General features: G+C 36.0%; 1 protein-coding gene across 2 annotated transcripts in view; it reads left to right on the forward strand.

The window, feature by feature from the left end:
• LOC145816151 (serine carboxypeptidase-like 7) overlaps positions 1-18,788 on the forward strand; it is a 32,170-nt gene extending 13,382 nt beyond the window's left edge. For both annotated transcript variants that reach the window (XM_082912396.1, XM_082912397.1), the window contains 8 exons: positions 1,106-1,204; positions 1,827-1,913; positions 2,191-2,343; positions 14,104-14,175; positions 14,545-14,663; positions 16,734-16,847; positions 16,947-16,992; positions 18,506-18,788. In XM_082912396.1, the coding sequence (XP_082768522.1) occupies positions 1,106-1,204; positions 1,827-1,913; positions 2,191-2,343; positions 14,104-14,175; positions 14,545-14,663; positions 16,734-16,847; positions 16,947-16,992; positions 18,506-18,589 (774 nt within the window). In that variant the 3' untranslated portion in view covers positions 18,590-18,788. The remainder of the gene's footprint in view (positions 1-1,105; positions 1,205-1,826; positions 1,914-2,190; positions 2,344-14,103; positions 14,176-14,544; positions 14,664-16,733; positions 16,848-16,946; positions 16,993-18,505) is intronic.
• The last annotated feature ends 7,969 nt before the right edge of the window (positions 18,789-26,757 follow it).

Genomic DNA, 26,757 nt, shown 5'->3' on the forward strand with positions numbered 1-26,757 from the left:
CATGTGTCGTAGTTTAGTTGTTAGGCATCAGTGTCATTGACATCCATGTCATTTTAGATTACTTTTGTCATTCATGGTTGATTTTTCTTATTTCAATTATGATTACAATCCGTTATAAGTCAATTGTTTTTTTATTTAAACATGTTTTTGTCACTTTTTGTATGTTCAATCCATTTTAGTACATTAAGGTTGGCAATTTATTGTTTTTGTTTCTGTTTCCTTTGACCAACTTTTCTTCCTAATTTACAACCTTTAGGAGATTTTAAGTCTTCTTCATTGAGGTGAGTAAAGATCCAAGAGGCTTTTATTACCGTGGGGCTTGTACAATCTCCTAAAAAGAAGTCAGATCCATTTTCATATAAGCAATACTTTGTCTTGGCAAGCCCACATCCCAAACCTCCTTGCTTAGACAATTTTTGTGCAAACAAAAACTAGAGAGACCAATGTGAAATTCAAAACAAACTACAAGGACTACTAGTGTAATATATTCATTACATTGGTGGTCTTTATTGTTTGTTTTAAGTTTTGTACATGATTTTTTCCATTCAAAATATTAACAACGCATGACCACGGGACCACATTGCAACAAAATTAATAGTATAAGGACCAAAATGTTCAAATTAAAACTAGGGTTATTTCAATAAAGACCCCTAACTTATTTGAGCCCCTAAGCTATAAAAGGATACAAATGGACCCTCTAAATTGTTGAGAAATATCATTTTGTCCCTCTACACTATAAAAGTGTACAAATGAACCCCCTAAACTATAAAAACATACAAATTGGACCCCCTAACGAAAGGGGTCAAAGTAAAACACACCAATAATTTGAGGAATCCATTTGTGCACTTTTATAATTTAGGGGTAAAGTGATATTGCGCAATATAGGAGGGATCCATTTGTGTGATTTTATAGTTTAGGGTGTCAAAGTGGGACTTTTCAATAGTTTAGGGGGTCTCTTTCTAAATAACCCTTAAAATTACAAGGACCAAAATGAAATTTCATTCAAACTAGAGGGACCAGTCGTGTAATTTACCCTTTCAAAGTTTGTTTTTAATGCTTTACAAATTTACAAAGTGTTTTTGTTGTGGTTCTGAAATGGTTTCAGGGATACTTACTTGGCAACCCATTAACAACTCCAGATGATAGAAATTATGCAATCCCATTTGCACATGGAATGGGACTTGTTTCAGATGAACTCTACGAGGTGCTTTACTACTTTGAAATGAATTCCGTTCCTCTCTTTCCAAAATCCACTCAAATATCATGCATAATGTTATTTCATTAGGTATGATAATAAATCACAACTGTCCCAAAAACTTATATGGTAAAAAATACGCCCCAATCACATGTGACCTCACACTACAACAAATAAGAGTTTTAGGAACGAAATTTATTTTATTTATTTTTATTTTTATCTCCAAAAGGGAAAATTTTGTTGCAAAAAACACTTGGTGACCAATTCATGTATTCGCAAGAATAGTCGTTAAAATGTTGTCCCAAAAAGTCAAAAAAAAAAAATTAAATTGTCGCTAATAAATGCACTTTTAGGGATAAAAAAATATAATAATGATACTTTTGGCAAAAAAAAAATTTCATCCCTAAAATCCTGAAGTTTTGTCTCTAAAACCTTAATTTATTGCAATGAATTGTTACAAAAACTAATATAGTCGAACTCTTCCTAATCACGTGCGACTATTTCATTCGTAGAGAAAAATAGACAAAATAGATTGATTCCCCAATGGCAAAGATAAGGAGAGAGAACATATTTGAATCCATGACCTCCTAAAAGCAATCTTGTTCCTTATTTCTTTTTATTCTTTTTTCAGTCATTGCAGAGAAGTTGTCAAGGAGAGTATTTCAATATAGATCCCAGTAATGCACGGTGTTTGCAAGATTATCAAGCTTACTCTCAGGTAAATAAAAAACCTTTCATGAAAATAATCATAAAAGCTTTGTGACCTTTGGCTTACACTTAGAATAAAGCACCATACACTAATCAAGGTAATCCAAAGATCATAAATCTTTCACGATTATTTTTAATGAAAAAATTTTCTTGATCCCTAACTTTTCTAAAATGATATATATATATATATATATATGTTATAGTCTGTTCTACAAACCTTTCCATTATCTTATTTTGTGCCTTACTTAGATACTAAGCTAATGAAAATTCATTATTTGCATTTGCAGTGTATTGATGGACTTTACCGTAATCAAATTCTGGAACCATCATGTGGTTTTGCTTCTCCAAAGCCACAAGAATTATTTAGTGATAGAAGATCTGTCAATGAGAAAAACATAGAGCCTGTTGTTCGTCAACCATCACCCTGTGATTCGAGTTCTGTAAGCCTTCCTAATTCCATTAATTTGGTCCCAATATAGACTTAGCATGGTATATCATTTACAATAAAAAAATAAAAAATAGTGGCAATATGCTATGCATTACGAAAAACTAATGGATCAAATTTTGATATTCAATCGGATTTGTATAAGCTATCTTCTTTTTTAGATTTAAAATTTTATACCAATGCTGAATTATACTTAAATAGTTTTTGTTTTATGACTTTTAAACATTAGAAGATGAGTTATCAATTTTACACATTTTGTAATGAAGGAGCTAGGTCGTTTCATTTTTTTTTTTTATCAGTAAAGAAAAATTTCATTTAACAGCATGAAATTAAAGGTACAGGAAGATGACATGCATCGAAAGAGGTTCGGAAGTATAAAAATACCCCTACTACTGCTATACGCATCTATACAACCAACCCCTATGCCTCTCGATTTTTTAAACAAAAAATTTAAGAAGAACTTAACTAGAAAATTAAAATACATGAAACCACACATAATCAACCCACCAAAACACCTAAACCAAACTAATAAATAAACTAAACCAAAACCCCCAAAGTAGCACGAACCACACCAAAACAACATCTAATCAACAAACCACCCCTCTGCCAAGGCCCACTCCTCTGCTGCTACAACTCCCAAAGCCCTCATGCCTCTGCTGCACCAACAGCCCACGCCTCTACTGCTACAACCACTCCTGAGCTGCTGCCCACGCCACCCCTAGCTGCTACAACTCCCACCTCCTAATGCCCACACCGTCGAGAATACTCCATAGCCACCACCAGGAGACTCGATGCTGCGGCAACTCCCCTGCGGAAGACAGAACAGCACCCACTGATCATCGCCCACCAGGTCTTCTTCTTGCTCATACCCGAAGTACTCACACCCAAAACCACGCCTAAGCCTCTGCTGTAGCCCACGCCTATGTTGCTGCAGCTCCACTCCCGGATAACGTCCTAACGGCTGAGGCTGATAGAAAATCTTTGGACAGATCTTCTATCTCACACCGCGGATCCACACACCCACCGAACACCGACCACCCGCTGGGACACCTCTATACAAATGGAAGTTCACCCTTCAAACTCTCACACGAGAAGGAACGCTCGAGTGACAACCGGATAGAACTGGATCGCCTACGACACTCATGTTTCTGCCCAAACAGAGCTTTAATACTTCTCCACCAAACTGAACCAGAGAGCACCCCTCAAGCTCCTACTTGCCAGAAAGCGCTCGAATGAAAGTCCTGATCGGCCCCTGATGCATCAGCAGTAACGGCAAGGTTGAATCGCAAACCCAATGGCCCCTAGAGAAAACCTGAACAACCCCCGCAGCAACATAAAACACGCCTAGGTAGGGAAAATGAGGGATTCAAGTTTATTTAAAGAAAAAACAAACAGGCAAACGCCGAAAGCGAGCTAGGCCAGCCGACCGCCATAGCCAAAGGCGGCGGCCGGCCAGCCCAAACAGAGGCCGCGGAGGGAGGTTTTTAGAGAGAGATTTGTTAGAGAGAGAGAGATTTTCAAATCTTAGTTATGGAAATGTTCTTTGAAGTTCAATTAGGTTCTAGGTCATTTCATTTGGCGTTGGCTTTTTACCAACTTTTTTTTTTTTTTTGACTTTTCTCATCTTTAGTGAATTTATAAAAAATAAAAATAAAAATAAAAATCTTTAAATTTTAGAATCTACACGACTAGATGAACCAAAAAGTAAATAAATAAATAAATTTGAAAAAAAATTCAATAAAAAAAAGAAGTAAAAATAGTTGGCCTTCTTTTTTTTTCTTTTTTTTTTTCTGGGGTCTTCATTGACGTTTTTGAATTTTGATTTTTTTTATATATTTTAATTTTTAGATTATTCCACAAAAAGGTTTAGAAAAAAATTATAACTTTTTCAAGTGAATGCCAAACATCTTAGTGAGACTAATCAGGTCAAATTGAAGATCTTCAAAGAAAAGGAAAAAAAAAAAAAGTTTTGTCCATTGCACAGATGCGAGAGGCCTGTGGGTCCCACAACTGGCCTTATGGATGTTGTTGGAACCACAAGCCTCTCACAATAGAAATTAGACAAACTAATGCACTAAAGATATAGTGATTCTAGTTTAGACTTGACCCATTTGATGTTCGGGATCTGGGTTTCATTGTCTTATATGGTTGTTCATGTCTTATTTTTTCCTTATTCCTTATTGAGTTTGGCTATCAGATTATCATTGTCGTGTTTGGAACAGGTTTGGAGTTAGTCTTTTCAAAACTGTACTGCTAGAATTTTGCTTGTTTGTTCGAACGACGCTTCTTATGCTTAAGCGGTCTTTTACAGTATGCAAAACTACTGAAAGTTTGATATCTGCGCTCGAGTGTCATTTATTTCACTTGAGTGAAATTTTGCAGGTTTGAACTACTGGGAGGGTGCATTGCGTGCTCGAGCGACCATTCTTACGCTTGAGCGGTCTCACTTATTGTGTCTGGTCGCTCGAAGTCACATTTTTGGGCCACCCTTTCATCTCTCTTTCTTTCTCTCTCTAAACTTTCTAAAACCCCTAAGTTATGACCCTCTCTCTCTAAAACTCACATTCTCTCTACAAATACACATAGATCCATTGATATTTTCATCCGTGTCCCTTTGACAAAAATGTAGAACACTCCGAGAGCTTCCTTTTGATTGGAGCAAAGTTAGGTTTCAGCGTTATTGAAGTTTCTCCATTCCTTCTCTTGTCTTTTAAGCTTGAGGTAGAGATTCTCCATATTTTCTTATGATTTTTAGTTATTTGCTATTTCTAAAACAATATTGTGATTTGGGGATTTTTGGACAAATCTAGGGTATTAAGTTAAAAATCAAAAGATAGGTTTTCAAACGGATTCTTGGAAATGGTTATGATATTGTAAATGAGGATGAGTTATGATAAAATAGTGCGCTTTATCCTGGGGATTGATTTATAAAGAAAAGTGGGTTTTGCCATAAAGATTTCAAATGTTGATTTTGTAAGGATAAATGGAATTGATATTGGAAATATAGAATTGGAATGACGTTGATGAGGATGGCGGAGTTAGATATGTATCATCACTCCCATCTTGAGATTTTTGGAAAGTTTATCTTCATGGAAATTATTTATCTGTTTAGAGATATCTGTTTCGGGCTATCGGTGGCGGATAGCGATGATTATTGTAGAAATTGCATGAGAATTAGGAGAATTGAAACTATTTTCTCATCCATTGCATTGTGCATTGTTGCATATTTAACACATTTGAAAATGTTGTTGTTTTGAGAAAAATGTGTGAATACCTTGGTGATCTGGGTATGAGTGTAGTTGTGGTATTATGTTGGCCGAAATGTCCTTTGTGAAAGTCCAAAAACCCGATGGTTAGGTGTCAGGCCTTCCGGTTAATGTTGATAAAAATGACAAATCGGTAGTGCTTGTAGCCTACTTGCAGACACGTCCTAGAGATTCACAATGTTGTATTCATTGCCCAATTTTCTATTATAAAGGAAATGATATAATGAATTGAGATATAAACTTGGCATTACACGGTTTTGGAAAAGAGAAATAAAAATGTTTGGCACGGGCATTGCATATGCATTCATCTTATAATATTGTTAAGATTTATAAACTGTGTTGTAGTATCTCTACTAGACTTTGGATCACCCTATGTAGGAAAAACCATATTCAGGTATTAATGATATGCCTTCACCAAGGCAATAGCATGGGTGGTCTTTGAGCTTAAGGCTTCTTTTTGCGTGTTATTGTATTTATTTTATGCAAGCCAAGGACTTTAATTGTATTGGGTTTAAATCTGTTTTGCTGTAACCAGGAATTGTCTTGGAAAGTTGTAAGCCTTCAGGGCATTTCTTATTTGTTTTAAATCTTATTTCATATCTTTAACTTGTAACACAGGCTATAGATTCAGGGTTAGGACTTATGAATATATAACTGCATGTGCTACTTTTTGTACCATGGGACTATATGAAATGTAAAGGTTATTGTCTTCAGTATGGTATTGTTATTTATTAATATTGTGGATCATCCTAGTGTAATTATTTCAAAGCATTACAACTTGGTATCAGAGTGTACGAATTTGATTACTTTGGGTACGTGGGAAATGGTTCTTACCACAATGGGTTTATCTCCCTTGATAGAGATATTTGTATGCATGGTATGCTATGTGATAAAATGTTTATGTGGGTAAATGGATATGGAATTTTATTTTTAAGATGTTGATTGGATCTACAAGTTTCTAGCAGTCCAGTTAGAAGAGCATTTGATCACTACTATTTCTAACTGGAACTTTGGTAATGTCGCAGGACGATCATTATATGTGACTACGTGCTTATGTGGAGTGAATTAATTATTGTCCATCGCTTTAGGACACGAGTGAGTTAGTTTCGACACATTTGTAAATGTGCTAATCTCTGCTGTTACCTTCATTAGGATGTCAGGATGTGGACGTGGTGGTAGTAGGCATGGCAGGCCTAGACGGTAGGAGGTGCCTTTACCGAAAGAAATTTTGGTACAGGAGGAAGGGGTTGGTCAAACAAGTGTGGTCGAACCAGTTGGTTTACAGGTCATGAATGCTTTGGCCCGTGAAATGGCCAGAATCTTGTGGGTATCCATGGACATTCTCAGAGCTGAGAATCAAGTCCAAGCACAAGTAACGAGGACAAGGCCATCTTTCTTGAAGACGGACTTCTTCCTGTCTAATCCAGATGAGTTTTTAGGGGATCTGAAGGAGCCACTGAAGACAGATGAGTGGTTGGAGTAAATGGTCAATACATTTGAGATGCTTGGCATCGATGACTATGGGTTGAGGGTGACTTTGACATATTTCCAGTTGAAGGGAGATGTGGGTCATTGGTGGAAGTTTGTATGGGGGCGCATTGGGGTGACTTGGGAGGCCTTTTTCAAAGCCTTCCAACACGAGTTTTTGCCTTCCGTTATGAGGGAGAAGTTGAGGGAGTAGTTCTTGAAGCTCAAAAAGTTGAACACACTGGTGGCCGAGTTTGAGGCTACCTTCACTAGTTTATCAAGGTTTGCACTAGAGCTTGTGGCGACGGAGGAATGCTATTGCTTGGAGTTTGAGAAGAGGTTAAGGACCTGACTCCTTTTCAAGGTGGCCGCATCTATAATTAGGGATTACAGTCGTCTTGTGGAGGCGGTAGCTCACTTAGAGACCGCGATTTAGACCGAGGAGGAGATGATGAGAGGTTTGAGGTGGAGGAGTCAGAAGGTTCAAGGAGAGACTCGAGACAGTAAGAGGCAGAGGGGTTCCAACCCACAGTAGTCCCAGGAAGCACAGTCTAGGTCCATTTTTCCAGTACCAAGTTCGGGTTCTGAAGAGGTGGTCATGAAGGTATCACTTGTTTTAATTGTGGCCAGCTAGGTCACAAGTCGGTAGTTTGCCCACAAAAGGGATGAGGGCAATAGTCTACACCGTTTGCGGTTCGTTCTCAGAGCCAGAATCAAGGAAGAGGGTAGCTGCCTACCTGTTATTAGTGTGGGCAGTTAAGGCATGTGTTGACGTTTTGTCCTCAGTCGAGTGGCACCTCTGGTACATCTGGCCAGAGGCAGACCCAGAGCCATCTGCCTGCATAGTCAGCAAGGCCTTAAGGGCCAATTAAGGGGCCTCTTCAACTTAATCTATGCAGCAGACTTATGCTTCGAGGGGTGAGCAAATAGAGCAGAGAGCTACAGGGCGTGTGTATACTGTTACCACGCCAAATTTAGTGCCAGCGCCTTTGGTAGTGAGAGGCAACTTCTTGTTGTGTACTTCTATTGCCAATGTATTGATTAATACGGGTGCATCCCATTTTTTTTATCTTGTCTGCATTTGTATTGATATTTGGCTTAGAAGTGGCTAAGTTAGCATCTCCACTCAGGGTAGAGTCACCAGTTGGTGGTGAGGTTGTGTTGGACCAGGGGTGCCGGGGTTGTGAAATAGAGGTTGTCAATCGCCGACTTTCTTTTGCATTTGTGTTGATTGATATGTCAAGTTTCGATATTATATTAGGTATGGATTGGTTGTCATCCTATTGGGCTGTTATAGATTGTTACCATTAGAGGGTTACTGTATGTATCTCGAGTGGTGATTGTTTTTATTTCTTAGGGGACAGAGTTGGGACAGAGTTGATAGAGCCTTGTTTCCAGTGCGTGATCCGCGTGGTCGGGGCAAGCTTAGTCTCCTTCTTGCTACATTCTTGGGTATTGAGAGTGATATAACCCTAGTTGAGTTACCGTATGTAGTTTGTGAATACCCGAATGTCATTCCTGAGGGTCTCCCTGTGAGATTGAGTGTCTGGCACAACACCGATTTACATGGCACCGTATAGATTTGCACCCACCGAGTTCAATGAGTTGAAGATTCAACTCCAAGAATTGCTAGATAAAGGCTTTATATTCCCTAGTACTTTGCCTTGTGGAGCACTGGCTCTCTTTGCCAAGAAGAAGGATGACACATTGTGACTTTGTATAGATTATCGAAAGTTGAACCGGGTAACTGTTAAGAATGAGTACCCAATGCCTCGTACAGATGATTTGTATGACCAGTTGAAGGGGTCTTGTTGCTTTTCTAAGATAGACTTGAGATCGGGTTATCACCAATTGAGAGTAAAGAAGGAGGATATCTAGAAAATGACATTACGTACACGGTATGACCATTATGAGTTCCTGGTGATGCATTTTGGATTGACCAATGCACCACCCTTGTTTATGAATTTGATGAACTGGATCTTTTGTGAGTTCCTAGATCATTTTGTGGTTGTCTTTGTTGATGACATTTTGATTTACTCACTCTCTGAGGAGAAGGACGAGGAACACTTGCGGGTTGTGCTTGAGTTACTTAGAGCCCACAGGTTGTATGCTAAGTTCAAGAAATGTGAATTCTAGTTGAAAGAAGTGAAATTCTTAGGTCATGTGGTATCCGGGGAAGGGGTGACTGTAGATTCTTTCAAAATAGAAGCAATACAAGATTGGGAACAACCTAAGAATGCCTTTGAGATTCATAGTTTCTTATGATTATCTAGGTATTATTGTTGTTTTGTTAACTCACCTTTGACTAGACTGACGAAGAAAGGAATTAAGTTTGTATGAAGTGAAACTTGTGAAAAGTCATGCCAAGAACTTAAGTTTAGACTTACCGCTGCTCTAGTGTTGATTGTTCTAGAGAGGGGTTCAGGCTATTCAGTGTATTGTGATGTGTCTCGGGAAGGTTTGGGATGTGTTTTGATGCAAAAGGAGAAGGTAGTAGCCTATGGCTCACGTCAGCTAAACACACACAAAGAGAAACTATCCTAGTCATGATCTAGAGCTAGCAGCAGTGATCATTGTCTTAAAGATTTGGAGACATTATTTGTATAGTGAGAGGTTTGAGGTATTCTCCAATCACAAGAGTTTGAAGTATCTATTTTCACAGAAGGATTTGAATCTGAGGCAGAGAAGGTGAATGGATTTTATAGAGGATTACGATTTTGAATTACATTACCATTCCGGGAAAGCCAACATAGTGGCTGATGCTTTGAGTAGGAAGCCCTTTAGCAGTGTAGCTAGTATTGTCATTCGGGAATAGGAGATGTTGGGCACTATTGGCGAGTTCGACTTGCATCTTGGTGAGTCCATTGAGTCAGCAATTTTGTTTACTGTAGTTGCATAACCTACACCTGTGAGCCGACTTATAGAAGTATATAGGGGTAATCATGACGTAGGATCCCTCCGGAGAAGATCTCTCGTGGGAAAGTAGAGAAAGGCTTGAACATGTTTTCTGACTCGAGTGTTAGATACCTTAATCGTCTTTTCATGCCGGAGTCTTGCAGAGAGGAGGTACTCCTAGAGTTCCACCATTCGCGCCTTACGGTGCATCTGAGAGGCGCAAAGATGTTTCATGACCTTAGTCGCTAGTTTTGGTAGACGGAGATGAAGAAGGACGTAGCTGTGTTTGTATCAAGGTGCCATACTTGTCAACATGTGAATACCGAGCATAAGAGGCCAGCGGGTTTGTTGCAACCTTGCCTATAGCCTAGTAGAAGTGAGGGCATGTCACGATGGATTTTATTGTGGGTCTTTCGAGGACTCAACCGGGTAATGATGCCATTTGGGTGATAGTTGATTGGTTAACTAAGTCAGTGTACTTTGTACCTATGCGCACGAGTGGCTCAATAGATTTTCTAGTTGACCTTTATGTTATGGACATTGTTCGACTTCACAGGGTTCCTGTGACTATTGTTTCGTACAAAAATCCGTGTTTCACAGCTCGGTTGTAGCGGAGCCTACAGAATGCCTTGGGCACTAGGTTGACTTTTAGCACTGTTTATCATTCTAAGATTGATGGGCAGTTAAAGCACACCATTCTGATCCTGGAGGATATGCTTTGGGGTTACGTTCTTGACTTTAAAGTGTCATGGGAGAAGCACTTTCCTTTAGTGGAGTTTGCTTATAACAACAGCTTTCAAGTGAGCATTGGCATGGCACCTTTTGTGGCCCTGAATGGCCGACCATGTAGATCTCGTGTGTTGCACCGAGGTGGGTGACGCACTTATGTTGGGTCCAGAGTTAGTCTGGGAAATGACCGTGAAGGTTACACTTATTCGTAAGAGGTTAGTTTCAGCTTAGAGTCGTTAGAAGATTTATGTTGACCATAGGAGGAGACCGTTATTATCTGAGGTAATTATGTCTTTTGGGAAATATCACCTAGATGAGGTTTGATGAGGTTTGGGAAGAGTGGGAAGTTGTCTCCTAGATTTATTGGGCCTTTTGAGATCCTATAGCGGATTGAGGAGGTAGCATATCGCCTCGCCGCCACAGTTTTCTAGGGTTCATGACGTGTTTCATATCTGTATGCTTCGGAAGTATGAGTCAGATCCATCACACATGTTGGATTGGACCAAGCTTAAGGTATATGAGGATATCTCGTATGAGAAGAGACTGGTTAGAGTTTTAGATACTCGAGACCAAGTCTTGCATGATGAGACAGTTTCTTTTGTAAAGATGTTGTGGAGACATAACAAGATTGAGGAAACAACTTGGGAGCATGAGTTGGAAATCCGTGGGAAGTATCTGGACCTATTTGTTGATGTTTCAACATTTATTGAAAGTTTTGTTATGTTAATGTAATATAAACATTGTATATGTTTTGGAAATGTGAATTGTATATTCACTATTGAGAAATTGTTTATCATTGGTATGAAAATGAATGACTGATGGATGGGTCATGGTGATGAATTTGATTTACTATCATTGTCGTAATTGGTTTAAACATGGTTTTGTTGTAGATTTAAAATTTCGAGGACGAAATTCCTTAAGGGAAGGAGATTATAGCGATTCTAGTTTAGACTTGACCCATTTGATGTTCTGGATTTCTATTTCATTGTCATATAAATTTGGGTTTCATTGTCTTATATGGTTGTTCATGTCTTATTTCCCCTTATTCCTCATTGAGTTGGAGTATCATTATCGTGTTTGGAACAAGTTAGGAGTTACTCTTTTCAAAACTGTGTTGCCTAGAATTTTGCTCGTTCTCTTGAGCGACACTTCTTACTCTCGATCGTTCTTTTATAGTCTGCAAAACTACTAAGAGTTTGATATATGCGCTCGAGCGACATTTCTTATGCTTGAGAAAAATTTTAAAGGTTTGAACTACTGGGAGGGTGCATTGCGTGCTCGAGTGACCATTCTTGCACTCGAGTGGTCTCACTTATTGTCTCTGGTCGCTCGAGTGACACTCCTTGCACTCGAGTAGTCTGCGTGTATATCAGTTCGTAGAGTCACATTTTTGGCTCACTTTTTCATCTCTCTCTCTCTCTTTGTGTAAACTTTCTAAAAATCCTAAGTTGGGACCCTCTCTCTCAAAAACTCACTTTCTTTCTACAAATGCACCTAGATCCATTGATTTTTTCACCTATGTCCCTTTGATAAAAAGGTAGAACACTCTGAAAGCTTCCTTTTGATCGAAGCAAAGTTGGGTTTTGGCGTTGTTGAAGTTTCTCCATTCCTTCTCTTGTCTTCTAAGCTTGAGTTAGGGATTCTCCACACTTTCTTATGATTTTTAGCTATTTGCTATTTCTAAAACAATATTGTGATTTGGGAATTTTCTGGGGTTTTGAGTTAAAAATCAAAAAGTGGGGTTTTCAAATGGATTCTTGGAAATGGTTATAGGATTGTAAATAAGGATGAGTTATGATAAAATAGTGCGTTTTATCATGGGGATTGATTTATAAAGAAAAATGGGTTTTGCCCTAAAGATTTCAAATGTTGATTTTGTAAGGATAAATGGAATTGATGTTAGAAATGTGGAATTGGATTGATGTTGATAAGGATGGTGAAGTTAGATATGTATTATCACTTCCATCTTGAGATTTTTGAAAAGTTTATCTTTATGGAAATTATTTATCTGTTTAGAGAAATCTGTTTTGGGCTATTGGTGGGGGGATAGCTATGATTGTTGTAGAAATTGCATGAGAATTAGGAGAATTGAAACTATTTTCTCAACCATTGCATTGAGCATTGTTGCATATTTAACACATTGAAAATGTTGTTGTTTTGAGCAAAAAGAGGTGAATATCTTAGTGAATCTGGATAGGAGTGTAGTTGTGGTATTATGTTGGCCGGAGCGTCCTTGGTGAAGGTCCAAAAACCCACGCGGTAAGGTGTCGAGCCTTCCTGTTAATACTGGTAAAAATGACAAATTTGTAGTACTTGTAACCTACTCGCAGAAACGTCCTAGAGATTCACAGTGTTGTATTTATTGCCCTGTTTTCTATTGTAAAGGAAATGATATCATGAATTGAGATATAAACTTGACATTGGACGATTTTAGAAAGAGAAATGAAAATGTTTTGGCACGAGCATTACATATGCATTCACCTTATATCTTTGTTACGATTCGTAAACTGTGTTATAGTATCTCTACTGGGTTTTGGCTCCCCTATGTAGAGAAAATCATTTTCAGGTATTGATGATATGCCTCCGCCAAGGCAATAGCCTAGGAAGACATGGAGTTGAAGGCTTCTTTTTGTATGTGGTTGTATTTATTTTTTGCAAGCCAATAGCTTTAACTGTATTGGATTTAAATCCATTTTGTTATAACCAAGCATTGTCTTGGAAAGTTATAAGCCTTTAGGGAATTTCTTATTTACTTTAAATCTTATTTCATATCTTTAGCTTGTAACACATACTATAAATTCAGGATTAAGACTTGTGAATATATAACTGCATGTGCCACCTTTTGTACGACGGGACTATATGAAATAAAAAGGTTATTGTGTTCAACATGGTATTGTTATTTATTAATATTGTGGATACTCCTGTTGTAATTATTTCGGGGCGTTACAAAAGAGAAGTTTGGCAACTACATAGTTATGTCCATCAAATCTTTTTGAAGTTGAAAACATTGTAGAAACTATTTGAATTAATTGGGTGATCTAACGAGGCTGCCATTGAAGTTTCTAAATTTTAGCATTGCGATTATTTATGCCAATTTGGCAAAAGCTCTAGTAGATTGCCAAAGTTTTGACATTACTATTAACGATTAGATATATTTTAGAAAGATCCAACATTGGTTGGATAGATGTGTAAAAAATGATAAAGTATTCCACAAGTAGGTGACGAGCAGGAGGGGTGAGAACCCTAATGGAAAACCTTTAACTGAGCTATTCAATTGGCAAGGTTCCCAAACTTTGATATATCATTTGAAACTGTATTTTATCTCAATTATCCCATAAGTACGGTTTGAGAATGAGATTCTATCTTATGACTATTTCACTTGTCTTCCTTGATTGCAGACTCATGCATACAAACTTTCCCATTTGTGGCTTAACGATGATAGAGTCCGAAAAGCACTGCATATCCAAAAGGTACATCTTACATTGTTTCTTCAGAGTAAAATGTTTAAATACTTGTATTCAGAGAAGAATTAGTATCGAGAAAATCGAGTGAAATGTATTAAAATTGAGAGATGGGTTGTCAATTTTTTTTAAATCATTAACCGTGAAATAAATGTGTTTTATAGTAGCATAACTTGTCGTATCAATACTGTGAACCAATGGTATCAGGTACAAATTGCTACTATTGTGAATTGACCGATATACATGTATTTTTTTTCTTTCTCATTGATTTGTCGAAATGTATCAATACCAGGAGGGAAAAAAAGATACATTTCTATAGATATTTAAAACTATTTATAAGAAAAATATCATGAAAATGAATTGTATTTCTTAAAATAGGGAAGCATAGGGGAATGGATAAGATGCGACTATGGATTGCCTTACACTCAATTAATCTCGGACAGTTTCCAATATCATGTGAACCTCAGCACTAAAGGTTACAAATCTCTCATATACAGGTGAGATCACTATGTTTCTTTCATTACAATAAAAATTTAAGTGCAATAAATAATGGTGGTTTTAGTTACACAATATTTCACCTCATTGTACCTATTTAAAAATAATGTTGCTAAAAGTACTCATGTTTTTTTGGACCCCTATCTTCTTTCAACACTACCACAATTTTGATTTTTGATATTATTATTATTTTTATTATTATTTACTTTGAACTTCAAGCTTAATCTCAATTCTATCATCATCCCTAACATATGAAATTCTAATTCTAGCCCTTATGTTAACCTTTATTTCAAGTAGCCCATCCCCTACACGTCTGCCACCTTAATGCCCATCCTCACCCACCCTCTCCAACCATACTTTGAACACCAACCTTAATCTTAATTTTATCTTCATTCCTAACATATGAAATTGCAACCCTAGCCCCCACCTCTACCTCTGCCTCAAGTAGCCCATCCCTTACCTTGTCGTTACCTTTTAGCCCATCTGTACCCACCATCACTAGCTCCCAACCCCATTTGCACCATCTTATGCCCTTCCTTAGCGCTTCTTCTTTCTCTGTTAGTACATCAACCCCTATTTATCCTCCCTCGATACCCCCTATTTTCTTTCTCTTCTTCTTATTCTCTTACTCTCTTTCTCTCTCTTGAATGCACTCTCGCAGTGTTATTCTTTCTCTATCAAAGGGGTTGCATAGGGAAGTGAGAGGAGAAGGGTAGGGCTAGGCTAGAAAAGGGTGATAAATAGTAAAGAAGGACTGAAGAGGATGAGGTTGGGGCTAAAGGCGGTGGGGAGCAATGAGAGAGGGTCAGTAAGGTCTAGGTGTGGCAGCCTAAGATGGTGGTAGTGGGTGGTGTAGAGTTAGGGTTAGGGTTTGAAAGACTAGGAATGGAAATAATATTGTAATAAAAAATTAGGGATAAGTGTAGGTCCAATGTTAACCTCACTCCATCTCTCTACATCCATTCTCTTCTTTACTTTCTCCTTACTCTCTATCATCTCTCATACTTCTCACTCTCATATGTATGAGAAGATGAGCCTTGATCTCTCAATTTAGGGTTTCGAAGGGTACAACAATGACGAGAACTAGGATTTTAGGTGGTGAGAGGAGGTTGTGGAGGTTGTGAGGAGAGCAAGAAAGGGACGGGAGGTCTCACGTAGATTGTAAGGGAATGAAGAGGTAGGGTAGTGGAAATGAAAGATATTGCAAGTAGGAAGATAAGGAGGGAAAAAAGGAGGAATGGTAAGGAAGGAAAGAGAAGAAGAGGCAGGCGTTCCTAGCGATGCAAATGGTGGTAAGGTGGGAAAGAGCAGGTGGCGAGTAGGGTAGAGAAGAGGCCATTGAAAATGGGATAACAAAGGGAGAGGGTTTAGCAATGATGCAATATTTGTATCATTTTAAGGTTTCAATTTTTAAATGGTAATTTAATTATAGATAAAATGGTAATAAATAAAATTTGGAAAATGGTAAGGGTAAAGAGACTGATTTGTGGGGACAAAAAAAGGCTCTCAAAAATAAAAAGCATAAAGAAGAAAAAATGAGTTGGCTTCTCCGTGGAGAGAAGTCTAACTCTTCATTTTTATAGGTCTCATAAGTATTGATCATCTACACACACCCAAAAATAAATAAATAAATAAATAAACAAAACCAAAAAAGAAAAAAAAAGGAAAAAGAAATTAATAAATTATTATTACATGATTTCATTATATTTTCTTGAAACACGATTAAACAACTAAGATTCATAGTGAAAAGAACATACTTTTATATTTTGAAGTTAAATCTGATAAAATTATATATAATAATCACTATTAGATCAATTTTATTTAATTTTTTAATTTTTATTTTATTTTATGATGAGTTGATATGCAAAAAATTTACATAATAAACTGTTTAGATATTAAAGTGAGACTTAACCAGACATAACCTGAAGGGGTAGATTTGTAATCTGTACTTTCAGCAAATTTTAAGGAGTATATTTACAATATAACCTAATAGTAATAACAATAATAATAATAATAATAAATTAGTAATAATAATAATAAAGAAGTTGTTGGTGTAATGATGGCTGAAACAGTGGTGATCACGACATGGTAGTTCCATTCTTGGGAACCCAAGCATGGATTAGAGCTCTCAACTATTCCATTGTTGATGACTGGCATTCATGGTGGGTCCAAGGTCAAGTTGCCGGGTAGGTTCACCTTAGTTTTTCATATTCATTTTTCTTAGATGAAAGCTTACTGCAAATGTTGTTTTATTTATTTATTTATTTTTCATTGACAATGTGTAGTTATACAAGGACTTACTCCAATCGGATGACATTTGCTACGGTTAAGGTATGATATTTCTCCACTTCACTTGTTTTGCATATTTTTCAAATGTGTTTGGTATCGTTTCAAATTTTTTATTTTTGGTTTTCACGTTTTTTTAAATGAAAAAAAAAAATTGAAAACACTTTCCTTTTTACTTTTGTGCGAAAAGAGTTATTATTAAAAATTGAGAAAAGTATTTCCAAAAAACAGAGATGTTGGAAAAATATTTTAGAAAAACAAGTAGCCAAACAAGTTTTTTGCATCATTTTTTTTTTCTTTTTTATTTTTTGAAGAAAAAAATGATCATAGTACAAAAGGTGAAGTACATTCTTTTATTCTTTTGTTTTTTCTTTCTTTATTTTCTGTTTACGTTCTTCGTATTTTTTTTAGGTCATTTTCACTTTTATCTCTTAAATGATCATCCTTTATTCTATTTGTATCAATTTTGTCTACTTCCTTCCTAAAGTTTCTAATTTGAGGGTAGACTTAGTCTATTTGGAGATGATTATCTATTGAAAATTAGTTTAAAAACTAATTTATTGGGTAAAAATAAGTCAACAAAAAAATTTACTATTAAAAAAACTAATTTATTTGACATATTCTTAACGTTTTCGGTTTTGTTACAAGCTTTTGAGTAGTTAAAGTTCGCTTTTTTGCAAAACATGAATTAGTAAGATGTAAGAGTTTCTAGAGAAAAAAAAAAAAAAAAAAAAAAAACACCAATAAGTTGGCTTTTAAGCTAGCCAAATGAAGAATAAATATAACCACTAAGACTATTTTGATGGGCAAAAATGTCATTTTAAAATTTAAGCAATTTAAACCACACAACTGAGACACTAATATATTTTCTTGCTCATTATTTTGAAATAAGGAGTGGAAAAGAATATGGGTTATTTGGTTATAGGTTGTAAGTTGTCTAGCATAATGTGAGTGAGAAGACAAATGGTTGATTGTATGATTTAGATTGTGTGGATTATAAAACTACCTTTTGTATGGACGTAAAAGGTTAGAATTCCACCACTATTAATTTGTACATTTTATCTTGAATTGGATCATATGAACTGAAATATAAATAAATAAAACACTCTATAGACTAATATCAAAAATATAATATAAATAATAAAATTACCCCTCTCTCTAACAACTTGAGCTTTTAGATGAGTTTGTAGTTAACACTTCAATATGGTATATGAGCAGATAATATTTTGTCTTTGAACCTCACCACCTACCCGTTAATTAAAAAATGTTTGCACGTGTTTGGCCTATTATGAAGAATAAAAGTTCAGGCACATGTAAGAGGGCATGTTGAAAATATAATATAAATAATAAAGTTGTTGTTTTATCAAGCAACTTCAGGTTTTAGATGAGTTTGTGGTCAATACTTCAATAACCATATAAATAAAATTAATAATTTAAGATAAAATTACAAAAGAAAAATGGCAATAGTTAAAAGGATAAAAGAAAGTGAAATTAACCCCCTCCCACTCTCCCCACCTTTTTGTTTTTGTGTGTGTGTGAACTCTATGTGTGTTAACAGGGAGGAGGACATATAGCTCCAGAGGAAAAACCTGCTGAATGTTGTGCTATGTTCGAAAGATGGATTTCTAATCAACCTCTATGATCAATCTTTTACCTAACCCAAATGGATGTGCCAACACCTGAAAGTGTGATCACCTTCAAGTTGCCAAAACTCCAATACGAGACATGGTCTTATCTATTGCTACAACTATTTTTATATAAACACCATTTTTTAAGGATGCAATGTTTGTTATTTTTCTATGAGAAAGTGATCAATAAATGGGTAGGCTCGTATATTTCAATTGTCTATGCTCACTTGCTTGTTCAAAAAATGATCCTAGTGGATCTAGAAATAAAATATGGTATTCAGGTCAGATGTTTACTTCTTAAATTATTAGGCCACTAGCCCCAAGTGTAAATTTTTTGGGGCCAACAAGACATTACCTATTCAAAAACACATCTATTTGTCCAAAAGCTCATCTATCTGTCTATCTATTCAAATATAACTTATTTGTCCAAAAGATGATATATATCTGTCCAAATGTCACATATTTGTCTACCTCATTGCCACCAACCACCTCCTTCGGCACCCAATGACTTTTTTTGGCCAATTTTACTGCAATGACAACAGGTGCCCTTATAACTGAAAAAGATTAAATCTTAGACCAAATAACATGTATGACCTCATAAGTATGGACTTTTCACATGCAATTATTTATTTATTTATTTATTTTAGTAACATATGTGGCATACAATGATGAAACTTCATAAATATATATATATATATATATTTATATATATAATTCACTTCAATAATATAATTGGTGTCATATAAGTCATGCTCAGTACACAAGTATTTCAAAATTGTATTTTGAAAACAAGTGAAAGATGTAATTGTCGATGGTCGGAGATGGTTAGCAGATGGGAGAGTTGGTGACTAAAGGTAGTTGTCATCGGTAAGAGGTAATTGGTGGTGGCTAGAAGTGATCAAATGTGGTTGTCTACGGTTAGAGATTGTGATCAATTGGCAGAGGTGATTATCACAGGAAGGTAGTTGGCAGCGGTAGAAGGTGTGGCTTATAGTCGAGGGAGGTGGTTGGCAAAAGAGGCCATTTGTAATAGTGGTCAATAGTAGTGATGTGCAATGGGGGTGGTTCAAAAAAAAAAAAAAACAGAAAACAAAAAAAAAAACAAAAAAAAAGAAGAAATGGAATAAATAAACTAATTATTCCATTTCCTTTTATTTATTTATTCCATTTCTTTTTTTCTTTCTTTCTTTCTTTTTTTTTTTTTTTTTTTTTTTTGGTGGTTACTAAACTAATTACAACTTTTTGAAAATAAAAACAAAAATTAAAGGAGTTTTGGATTAAGTGGTGTTTTGAAAAATTGATAAAAAGTTGACTTTTTGACTTTTTTAGCAAAAAACTAGGTTGTTTTGGATAAAAAAACTAGTTTTTTGGCTAAAAAAGCTGAAAAGCTAAAAAGCTGGCTTTTTACTGGTGTTCCCAAAAGAGCTCTAAAATTTTTAAAAATTCTATAACTATAAGCATATAACTATATATGTAAATGTTACCCAAACACGCCCTACATATTATTTTATTTTAGATTTTTATAACATTTTTTTAAATAAAAATAAAATATAATGACATAGATCTTGATTAATGACCGGCTACTCAATTATTACAGATTTTGATTCTCTGTCTCTTACTGTGTAGGTGATTTTATAATTTCCACGTGACCCGCATATTGCTGCTAAATGCTATCATAATTAAATAAATAAATAAATAAATAAATTTAAAACTATAGAAATTCTATGATATATAAAAAGATATGTGTTCTATGCTCCAATTATTACTTTCAGAATTATTGTTTTTTAGTTATTGTGATATGAGTTATAATTTGATTCTGACTTATTGAGATGATAATTATGATAATATTTTTGTTATGATTTAAAAAAGTCTTTATATGGGGTTTGGTTATAATTTTTTATTTTTTATTTTTTAACTTAAAAAGATCTAGTTATGACATTAATTTGTGATAATTAACACCACAAATATCATAACTAGCAACCATAATATGACACTCAACTGCTTTCATTTTCTCCAAATTTACCAAACCCACTTTTCTCTTTGTTTACGTTTGTTTTTTTATTTGATTTTTGGCTTTTTTTAAAGATTAAAAACCCTAAAATATGTTTGGTAAATTACTATAAAACTACTTTTGATTAATGAAAAAAAAAAATATTTGATGTGATAGTTGAATTTTTAGCTGATGACAAACATTTTGGTGGTTTTTTATTTTTTATAATAAAAGTTGATTTTTTTTTTTCCTAAAGTCTAATTTTAAAATTTTTTGGGACCGTAGCCCCAAGGTCTAGTATTTTTGTAAGTTCAAAAGTATACAATAATTTGAGAAGATCATATCATCCCTATCTATTTGTCTATCTATTCACATCACCTATCAGTCCAGGTGTCATTTATTTGTCCACCTATCTATCCATGTGTTATTGCCTATATTTGTAACACTTCGGGTCTTTATTCGACCTAATTACTCATATTTGTTTTGATGTTAGGCATGACCCTTTTTAGTCTTGTACATACATTTGCTTATATGTATCATTATCACATGTGCATAATGTTGCTAAAACAATAAATCATGTCCGGGAGTTGAGAAGTTGATATTGGTGTTAGTGGCATTATATAGGAGAGTTAAAACCAAACTTTCTACGCAGAATGATGGATCGCAAAGTTGGGGCGATCGATCACCATACCTAATTTGTTTCAATTGAATACCTTTAAATTGTGAATTTTTTGCATATTGTAAAGATTTATTATTGGCTATTGGTGGAAAATGATATCACGGTAGAAATCATCAGTATAGGATGAATTGAAACTCATGTGATGTATATTGAATTGTTGAATTCAAGAGATGCAAATCCATTAGAATTGCATGTGTTGTTGCATTGAGTTTAGAAAATCATTATTTTAAATTGAATGGTCATGGTGAATCCATATAATATATAAATGGATGAGATTAAGTTGGTGAGAGAGTCTACAATGAAAGACTAAAAATACGTGCAAAATATGTAACGTGCCGGCTTTTATTGTTGGAATCCATTACCAAATTCTTTATATTATTACTATTTTTAAACCATTCATTCCATTCAAGAATATGAACTAAGAATGAATAATAACATTCTCTCACGATAATGATGATGATGTATAAATAAAACATGGTATAATGCCCTTAGGCTTACATTGAATAACAATAGATAGAAATAAAGGGATTTACCCTTATATATCACATGGCACTCGGCCAACAAATAGAAAGGCTCCGTGGCCAAACATAACAAAAGATTTCAAGTCCCGAACAATCTTCCAGCCGTGTACTTGAAAAATTTGTCAATATGTGGGATGAGCACCATGCCTAGTAGAGATTCCAAAGATCGTAACCAATCATAACATATAGTTAGAAATGATCATGCATGCACCACAATAGACCATATGAGTAATGTGATAGTTAATATCCAAAAGAATACTCATATAAATATGTTTTTCCCAAAAAGTTCCTCTTGACACAACATAGTATAAAAATCATTTCTTCTCTTTTAAATTCTTGTCTTGCTTCCAAAAGCATTTCCAACCCCATTCTTCTTTTGATAAAACCTTCCACGTTAACATAAAATAATCTCACTTAAACATTTGTTTTGAAAACACAACCCCACATGCAAGTCATAACCCAACCCCACATCTCAATACACTAAATGCATCTACGCACCAATACATCTACTATCTTCTCTGGCCATAGGCCCAAGGGCAAACAGACAACCATGACACGAAATCGATAACACATATAATAAAAAATAAATAACCGAGAGTAATACATACTACCAATTCCATCAACCCGGCATATAGAACGGATGGTAGTGTAACGCCCCGATTTATACCACATCATTTCTTACTAATCCAATAATGCAATATTAATTCTCCAATTTTTGGGTTATACATGTGAACAATAAATAAAAGTAAATAACTTTATAAACTGGAGTCTGTCACATTCTCATAGGTTCCTCTTCAGGTTCTTTATAATGATTTACAAGGCACAGAAATACATATAAGAAGAATTAAATACATCCAAATTTCCAAAAGAGCTTACACCTTTCAAGACTAAGGGTCTTGATTTCAACAAACAAAATCCTAACTCGACAAGTAAGCTCGATAGCTATAGGCAAACAACATCAAAGAAGCTTCAGTGCTCCGTGTTGAATTCCATTCACTTATCAACGATGTCCTGGGTCACCTTCATCACCTGGAGTTTGAGAACATCCTGCCCATAAAATGGGAGTGAGCTTTTACGCCTAGTAGGAAGTAAACTTAACAACATGAATGAATATGCAATATAATTATGCTCATGCAATGCCATGCAATGTTTACGACTTAACTTTGTTTAGAAACCAAATTATGAAATATATAATTTATAACCCATGTGACTCAACTCATTACCCATCATCATAACCAAGAACTTTCATTTTGAAACCAACTCCAAGCAAGACACCTCAGATTCCCCACCTCAACATTTACTAGCCACCAAGCACAGTAGGGCAAGTGAGCACCTTTTACTTTCTTTTTTTTTTTGATAACCTCCACATTTACCGGCCACCAAGCATGGAGCGGCAATTGGACGTCTGTTTCATTTTAAAAACATCTCCACATTTTCAGGCCATCGAGCACAGAGGGGCAATTAGACACCCATCAATCATTTCACATTTCCCCCACATTTACCGGCCACTAAGCATGGAAGGGCAATTGGACACCTCAACACACGCACACACAGCACATTCCGAAACCACACACACACCTTAGAATGATCCAATATTTAATCCAACCCCATGGAAATGCAATGCAATGCATGAGTTTTCAATCTTCCTCTTTATCCCAAAATTCCTTTTTAATTGCACTAGAGTTCAACACATGAAATCTAATGAACTATTCTCATTTTCAAGACTCTATGTCCTACTCTTTACCAACCATCAACCCATGCAAAACGTTACCTTACATCCTTTCAACTCTCCTAGTACTCACACAATTCAACTTATTTAAATCACTAATAATATCATCACAAGGTACTGATTAACTCAAACCCTCTTTTAATTTAAAAATCTCAATTCTAGGGTTTTCAATAAAATCGGGGGTTTTCCTCATTTCTTTGTTAAATCCTCAAATCGTCAAGCATTAACCATCAAAGTACCAAAACATTCTAAATATTTCAAAGGTTGAGTGAAAAACTCATTTTTTTGAATATCAACATCTTTTAAATCAAAGACTTCAAACTCGAATCAACGCAAACTCCCCACAATACAACATAATCGAACTAAATCTTAAAAGATTAGAGTTAAGAGAACTCCTTACCTCAAGAAGGTGAGCAAACAACGAAGACCCAAGCACGAACTCCGACAAAATTGCAATCCAATCGGTCAAGAGGAAGATCCTCACTCCTTCTTCACTAATCTTACATGATCTAAGATGGATCCTTGGTATAATAAGGTGAAATCAAAGGTTTTGTGGCTAGGGTTTTCAGACATGAGGAGGGGAGGAAGAGAAAAGAGAGAAGAATGAGAGAAAATGAGCAAAAAGTGACTTTTATACTGGCTGATCCCGAACGACACAAATTCGAAGTGATTGCTCAAGCGATCACCACCGCTCGAACGAAGAAAGAGAAGTCCTAGAAGTTTTGCAAAGACACAGTAAAAATACTGGGAGCATGAATTCTACGCTCGACCGACAACTCCACCGCTCGAGTGATCTTGCCTCAAAATAGCCAACTATTGGGAGTTGAAGATCACCACTCAAGCGACCAAATGATCGCTCGAGTGGTCCGAAAAACTGAATTGTCATAGTCTACACTCCTTAAAAAATTTCGTCCCCAAAATTAAAGAAAAAGCTAACAAGATGACTCAACCACCAACAGAAGGATGACCACAAACTGAAATTAGGTCCAGTTGGAAGAAATTCCCGAATCCGGTCCAACATTTCGGGGCCCCAAGGACTTCTGAACAACAACAACTTAAGAAAAAGAAAAAGAAAAACATCTCATCGACTCACATAACTCATTAGAGCCTATAAGACAAGGGACAATAACAACAACAACTTTCACCCCCAGATTGTTCACCATGCCCCACTACCAACAACATGCACAACCCCATCGAGTATTCAATGCTCGAATATGAAAGAAAGCCCTCGCAATCGAACCTTTGGTCGACTCTCACCAAAGAGAAGAACTTACAATAGAACATGATTAAAACAACACTCCGGCATAACAAGCCCCAACAACCCCAAAACACTCCTCCAATCAACCACACAAACCTGTGACTAACAATTCAAACAAGGTCGCTATCCAACCCATTCATTTCAAAGAATTAACAACATAACTCCTTGTTAAAAGAAAATTTCTCTTTTCTTAATTATTTGAAAATCAATCTTTTGTATTTAGAACATTTCTCAAAAAGTGTTCAAACTCATACCATCCAAAGTTAGAAATACATTTTTTTCTCATTCAATTTTTTTATTTTTATTTTTTTCACGTAAGTGCCAATTTGGACACATAATCCTCCACAATTATGTTGCAACAATTATTTGGTGAAATCCCTCATCGGAATTTAGGTCAAATCCATGACATATACGTTTATCAACGCCATTAGCGATCATAACACAAGAAAAATTTTATTTCCGCTTCCTTTTTCACATAATACCCAGTGAACCTCTACCATCACCCAACAACGCTCATCATTCTTACAGTGATGCAACAACGTATACACAACATTTCTATAATAATAATTAATAGGAACAACAATCGTATTACCAATACAAGTAAAACACAAGAAAATTCATAATTCTGCAATGTTATTCCTCCATAACATTACCATCAATTATTACCTACACGAGGCATAATGCAGAAGTCAAAACAATGAGTCTACCACACATTACTCCAACCCGAGGGAATCTCATCAACTCAAGACAAGCTTCACTATAGCTACACAACCACATACACGAGACTTCACACTCACAAAACCACCCTAATGCACCTACAACTTTACAGTCCTCCTACTCAAGCCCTGCCATTCCCAAGGTGACCACTTGATAACCAAACTCCCCTATCAACCCACTGATTAACCAACTCAACAAATTCCTACATGCGACAGTAAGCATAGACGTTCCACCGAACACTGTTTACTTCGATAAGGAGTTTTTCACACCATTCCACACATTCCTTGAACTCATACCAGATTTCCCAAATCAAACCCTACCACTCATGTTCTCAAACAAACCACCATTCACATGCCTATAAGGAAAGTGCATCCTCTTATCACACCTGAGTCCGAATTGGACTTCTAAAGGTCAAAGCATACCGCTCACACCCTTAAATCAAGTCACACATATTCCTTTGGCCATCAAACCTCTCACAGTACACAATAGACTGATAGAGTTACAATAACTCACTCCCCGCACCAACCTGTTCCCAACCACTCTCTCCTTCTATGAACTCTAAGGGGTCACACCACCCTCATATTATACACCTAAATAAAAGAAATTCCATTCCTAACATCTCAGTATAAATCCCAAATTCCAACAATCCCATCCCAATTACATATAACTCTCACAAGACCTCACACACTCAACTTACAAAGCAATAATGCGTTCGAAACAGGATTAAGATTACAAACTTAACAAGGATTCATCAGAACATATAAAATTACATATAATTACCGTCCAATTCCTTTGGAAAAGACACACACATATATACATACATATGCAACATCTGTAATTACACTGCCTTACCTACAATACCATAGCATTACCATACTAAAACAACAATACATCACGTTACTCCTTCATAACATCACCATCTAGACTAGGATAATTGAATGGGTCCCATCCACTCTGGGGGCAATTATGCTTAACATGGCTTGGCTGATTACACTTAAAACAAGTAAAGGGTCCCCTATCTTGTGATTGGGTTGACTGGTGGAGTTGTTTCCAATTCGAGACTGGTGGATGGTTACGCGACTGTTTAGATCCCGAGACGTTAGGGACTTCCACTAACTGTGGGCAAAGTCTCTTCACATGCCCTTGTTGTCAACACTAGTAGCAGATGGATATCTAACCACTACCCTGAAACTAACTCTAAGAAGGAGCCAACCGTTACTATAGTCATCTTCCCTCCCGTTGAGGGCAAGTTGAAGCCTTGTGACCCTGCTGGCCACATAAAAAACAA

This window comes from Camellia sinensis, unplaced genomic scaffold (assembly GCF_055761805.1).
Source record: "Camellia sinensis isolate YWXY unplaced genomic scaffold, ASM5576180v1 Unanchor3, whole genome shotgun sequence".
Lineage (NCBI taxonomy): Eukaryota > Viridiplantae > Streptophyta > Magnoliopsida > Ericales > Theaceae > Camellia > Camellia sinensis.